General features: G+C 43.9%; 1 protein-coding gene across 3 annotated transcripts in view; it reads left to right on the plus strand.

The window, feature by feature from the left end:
• The window catches only part of LOC126162044 (peroxisome biogenesis factor 1), a 371,455-nt gene extending 365,901 nt beyond the window's left edge, over positions 1–5,554 (plus strand). For all 3 annotated transcript variants that reach the window (XM_049918280.1, XM_049918281.1, XM_049918282.1), the window contains one exon: positions 3,829–5,554. In XM_049918280.1, coding sequence (XP_049774237.1) covers positions 3,829–3,916 — 88 coding nt within the window. In that variant the 3' untranslated portion in view covers positions 3,917–5,554. The remainder of the gene's footprint in view (positions 1–3,828) is intronic.
• Positions 5,555–6,000: the final 446 nt, after the last annotated feature.

Here is a 6,000-nt window from a genome sequence, read left to right on the forward strand (position 1 = left end):
AGTGATCTAGGGAAATCAAGGAAAACCTAATCAGGATGGCCTTACGCGGGTTTGAGCCGCAATCCTCATGAATGCTAATCACTGCGCATGTTCGCTCGGGGTTTCAATTGGAGCAAATGCCCCCTCATGCCTTGCCCGCCACTTTTTCTCTTGTGTTTGCCTACGAACATCCACGAAGAAAGTAGCTTTCAAAATCCTCGTTCAACCGAATGTTGAATACTGCTAATTACCCTGGAAGCCCTACCACTTCGGATTCAGAGATTAATAGAGAATTCGTCCTAGATTCGTTCAGTCAGTGTAGCAGCGCCTCGGACAAGGTCAACGAAATCTGGTGGCAGAAGCTACAAGTGATGCAGTGTGGCTCGGGAAGAGATTTACCTACAAAACTGTGAGAGAGCACATTTTCCTACACGCCACTTTTTCTCTTGCGATTCCTGTGAACATCTATGAAGAAAGTACCTTACAAAATTCTCATTCAACAGAATCTTGAATACTGCTCGCCAGTCTGGAACCATAAGGAAGAGGCTTACCTTTAAAACTGTATGAGAGCCCGTGTTCAAGGTAGAGTCAAGCAACATATTGCTTCCTCCCGCATATAGCTCACGAAATAATCATGACAGTGAAATCAGAGAAATTTGAACTCATACAGAGCACTACCGACGGTCATTTTTCTACAGACGATTCGTGAATGGAACAGACGGTAGGAATGCCTAACGATATCCACCACATACAGTAGGATGAATTGTGGAGTATAAACATGCAGTAGATATAGGTACGGACACACGTCCATGTACATCACGGCTAGCCCGCCGCTACTAGGACACACGACCCGTCGTACGAAACTAGCTTGACCTGCTCCTCATAAGCCTGTTGAGAACATGGCTGAAGCCTTGATGGAATGTTGCTTCCGAAGCTCTGTACCCTTAAGAGTTAGGCGCATAAGAAAAGCTTCTGGCTGGCTGCGGTTATATAAACGCCAAATATGGAGAAACACATAGTCCTTGCATAAGGCCCAAGTCCGTGATAAAGCTATAATAAGTACTGTCACCGACAAACAACTTGAATCAAGTTCGCAGCGTAGGTGATAAACAGAATGACAAACGGCGCGTGTCTGGTAAGTACGCAGCAAAGAATACTAGACTGACTTGGGATGTTCCGGAGACTATGGGATCGCACTACGCCACGTTGACCTGTCGAAGGGAGGTGTGTTCCAGCCCGTTTCTGTGTACTCACTCGGTGCCTGCTGCGAGTATGTGGGAGTGAGTACATAGTCTCGCTCTCTGAGTCAATGGCTACAGCTGCCATCGCTTAGCAGCTCGCAGTCATTTCTCGTACGCTTTATGTGCCACCTTTCTCCGGCGAGCGCACGAGCTGAGAGTGATCCCTGAAAGCAGTGGACGCTAACAGCGGTTCATCTCGTTCACATACGTATACGGAGGCAGTGTCACGTGCCTCATAACCCCATTCCTCAGTGGGACGTGTCTGCAGGTACACTATGCGATCAAAAGTATCCGGACACCTGACTGAAAATTACTCACAAGTTCGTGGCGCCCTCCATCGGTATTGCTGGAATTCAGTATTGTGTTGGCCCACTCTAAGCCTTGATGACAGCTTCCACTCTCGCAGGCATACGTTCATTCAGGTGCCGGAAGGATTCTTGGGGAATGGCAGCCCATTTTTCACGGAGTGCTGCGCTGAGGAAAGGTATCGATGTTCGTCGGTGAGGCCTGGCACGAAGTAGGCGTTCCAAAACATCCCAAAGGTGTTCTATAGGATTCAGGTCAGGACTCTGTGCAGGCCAGTACACTACAGGGATGTTATTGTCGTGTAACCACTCCGCCGCAGGCTGTGCATTATGATAAGGTACTCGAGCGTGTTGAAAGATGCAGTCGCCATCCCCGAATTGCTCTTCAACAGTGGGAAGCAAGAAGGTGCTTAAAACATCAATTTAGGCCTGTGCTTTGATAGTGCCACGCAAAACAACAAGGGGTGCAAGCCCCCTCCATGAAAAACTCGACCACACCATAACACCACCGCCTCCGAATTTTACTGTTGTCACTACACACGCTGGCAGATGACGTTCATCGGGCATTCGCCATACCCATACCCTGACATCGGATAGCCACATTGTGTACCGTGATTCGTCACTCCTCATAGCGTTTTTCCACTGTTGAATCGTCCAGTATTTACGCTCCTTACACCAAGCGAGGCGTCGTTTGGTATTTACCGGCGTGATGTGTGACTTATGAGCAGCCGCTCGGCCATGAAATCCAAGTTTTCTCACCTTCAGCCTAACTGTCATAGTGCTTGCAGTGGATACTGATGCAGTCTGAAATTCGTGTGTGATGGTCTGGATAGATGTCTGCCTATTACACATTACAACCCTCTTCAACTGTCGGCGGTCTGTTAATCAACAGACGTGGTCGGCCTGTACGCTTTTGTGCTGTACGTGTCTCTTCACGTTTCCACTTAACTATCACATCGGAAACCGTGGATCTAGGGATGTTTAGGAGTGTGGAAATCTCGCCTATAGACGTATGACACAAGTGACACCCAATCACCTGACCACGTTCGATGTCGGTGAGTTCAAATGGTTCAGATGGCTCTTAGCACTATGGGACTTAACATCTGAGGTCATCAGTCCCCTGGACTTAGAACTACTTAAACCTAACCAACCTAAGGCCATCACACACATCCATGCCCGAGGCTGGATTCGAACCTGCGACCGTAGCAGCAGCGCGGTTCTCCGTGAGTTCCGCGGGGCGCCCCATTCTGTTCGCTCACGATGTCTAATGTCTACTGATGTCGCTGATACGGATTTTCTGTGGAAAAGTTGCTTAATTTTTGCTGTCTCTATTATGTTAAATATGTACAACGTTGGCTCAGTTGTATGTAGACCAAGTATGTAAGAATTTCTTGTTGTGTACTCAGGGCCGGCTCTAGAATATTTTTCGGCACAAGCGACTTGCCATTTGGCTCCCGCCCTCTAACCCTTTTTCCCTTGTACATTCTCACCCGTGTAAATTTCCGCTACTAAAGACGATGAGCACAGTATACAAATCTTGCATTTGTGTGCCAGGGCTGCCTTACGCGGCCGCTACTGATTGTGATATAGCCTGTATAGAGAAGCTACAGCTCTGGCGCCGCTGCCACTCGTCTCAGTTCGAAGAGCGGCATCATATGTCGCTTGAGCCTAAAACCGGCCCTGTCTGTACTATAATTCCCTTTTGTTTTTCACTTTCAGAGAGTCCTTTTACTTACAGCAAATGTCCATTGCAACGGGTTTAGAGAGTATAAGAGTGTCTTTGTGAATATTTAGTTCACGTTGTTTTTTACAGACTCGATGCTGGATGCTATGACTGCACTTTGTTTTGTAAATGCTTCTAGTGACTGAGAGTTGTGCGCTGAAGCTCTAACCGAAAATTATTCCGTATTTCGCATTTTTGGTGTTTCTTTTACTGCCTTCCTGTCGCAACGGGGCCTTTCATTTTTGAAAGTTAACGCTGCACTGCGTACTGTGCAGCGTGTCTTACGAACTTGTGCTAGTGAGCCATCATATACTACCTGGGCGCAATTTACTTTTCGAATACGGAAGCACGAGGCATTGGGCCCAAGTAACATTTCTTCCATTTCAGTTGGAGCCTCCAGATGTTCTATCTTAGGTAGTCATAGTTCAACCAGTAATACCAATGTAGTCTGTGTATATTGTCGTATCTACTTCCACAGAACATTCACCTTCAAAGTTTCAATGTATTTCTGTACTGGTATTTTGAACCACTTGTAAACTAATAGTATGAAAGATATTAAAAGTTATTTCGTATGTTGCAGCTACCAGAAGTTCGAGAAGTCTCGTAGCGGCAGCCTGAAGAACAAATCCAAGGTGGAGAGGATGGTCCAAAGAGCGACACTGGCGTGAAACTTTTCATTCTGGACGCTGAGGCATTATTATATTCGCATTGTACTTTAAAAGAGTTACAAAGTTCAGTTTAGTTCCAGCTAAGTTCGGTATAAACAGTGAGATCGTAAGTTGCGCTTCAAAAAAGGCAAACCAAGCTGAATACGTCCTTCATACATTTTTTCCTCTTCTTGGAGATGCATCTGTAGCTTACATTCTAAATGCTCCCGTCAACTCAGTAATCTGAACCTAAGTTCCCGGTACTCCATAATAAGATTGAATATACGAAGAATAATTTGTTCTGGCTTATGTAGGTGAAAGACTGTATCAGTCTTAAGATTAGGCCAGTCCGTAGCAATATTTTCGAGATGATCAAACACATTTTAGGAGGAAAAAGAACATGCTCTCTTTTGCAAATCCCATCTCCCTCATGTACCAAGGATGTGGCTAAAAAGTTTGCTATTTACGAGGAACTGTTCATGCGTCACCTTCGCTGCCTCTGTGCTGTACCTCCATTCCATTTAGACACTTACTCAACTAACGTTTCATTTCACATGGAGAATAAGTTTAAGTGTATGTTTCTTGCTCGTAACACAATTTGTTATCTGCTTAATAAGTCCCTGTTTTCAGTTGACGTATTCACCTAGAATGTCAGAATATCGCTTTCGACTCCTATTAACAATCAATGCCTCAGGCCGGTTATTTAAGTCAATCGTGGGGAATCTACTTAAGAGATTTGGAAGTTAGTGCTTTCCAGTGACGATGCTCACATTTGCCAAAGAATTCTTATATTTTTGTTAGCAGCTTTATTTCTGGGTATCCTTATTTTCTTTGAATTTATCATATACTTTGGGGCGTAGTGAAACTACTTGTATCTATTTTCTTTTCAATTCTATATTGATTGGGTATTTTAACATTAGATGGTTCTTAATTTTTTATACGTTCAACATGGTGGTATTACAGTTTTGATGCATTACAACTCTTATTTCAAAGCAAACTGTGCAACCATGAACTTTTTTTTATTCCGTAGAAGGTGATTCTGTCGCATTATGATCCATGACAATTGAATCTCAGCTATGTTTCTTAGCAACGCAACAGACATCATTTCTTCCATTTCATCTTTGGCGTCAGACCGTTACCTCAATTCAGATTCACAGCATTTGCTCAGTACAGATAAGACTGTTTCCCAGATAGTACAAATGTTTTACCAAGTTGGTTTACGACAAGGATGTCCAGTTAACGAGAACAGTAAAAGTATATTACCTTAATCTCCGTTTCCTCACTCCCCTCGACAACGGAAAAAAATATATATTCCACCTGTTGCTCCAGGGAGAACAATAGGTGATCGCGTTTGCCGGAATATTGACTGGATTGACAAAGGATATTATTTTCGATGTCAATTGTCATTAGCCGTTATTAGGTGTTTGTGTCCGACCAGTTAGATACAATGGACGGTGATTGCGAGCGAGCAAGAGGGTCGGAGGTCTGTAGCGTCATTGTGCGGACGCTGTGTTAAGGGACCGCAACGGTGGGAGTGAACGGCTCGCTATTATATAGACTGGCGAGACCTTACGGAGGTTAATACTCTATATATAGCAGTTCAAATGTTATTTTTTATAAGTACGAATGGGTTTTATACTTGTTAAATGAATAAATAAATGTTGCATATTACCTGTGTCTGTCTTTTTCCTGTATCCTACTTCTGAGTGATCATATGACATAGCTATAGCCACAGGCGTCTGTTTAACAGCTGTCAAGAGCATGGCGTGGTTGCGCAGTGAGTACTAAAGCAGATTTACTGAAGTTCATACGCATCTAAAAGTATACAAAATGAATTTTTTTTCGAAGTAGAGTATTTCCATTTTGCAGAGCTTCGGGAATCTCACTAGAGAGATGGAATGCCCTCCCTTGAACAACTCTGGACGCAGTACATTGATCTTGTCAAAGGAAAAGTGTGTTTTTGAGCTTTAAAAAATCGTCTTTTACTATCAGGTCGAGAAATTTTCACGTAGCCCTCGTATTTCATAATGATATAAAAAGACAAAAATACTGCGTGCAAAATCAAGGAACATACATCGCTACTAATATGAGCGTAGTAGAAACAC

Source organism: Schistocerca cancellata, chromosome 2 (genome assembly GCF_023864275.1).
Source record: "Schistocerca cancellata isolate TAMUIC-IGC-003103 chromosome 2, iqSchCanc2.1, whole genome shotgun sequence".
NCBI lineage: Eukaryota > Metazoa > Arthropoda > Insecta > Orthoptera > Acrididae > Schistocerca > Schistocerca cancellata.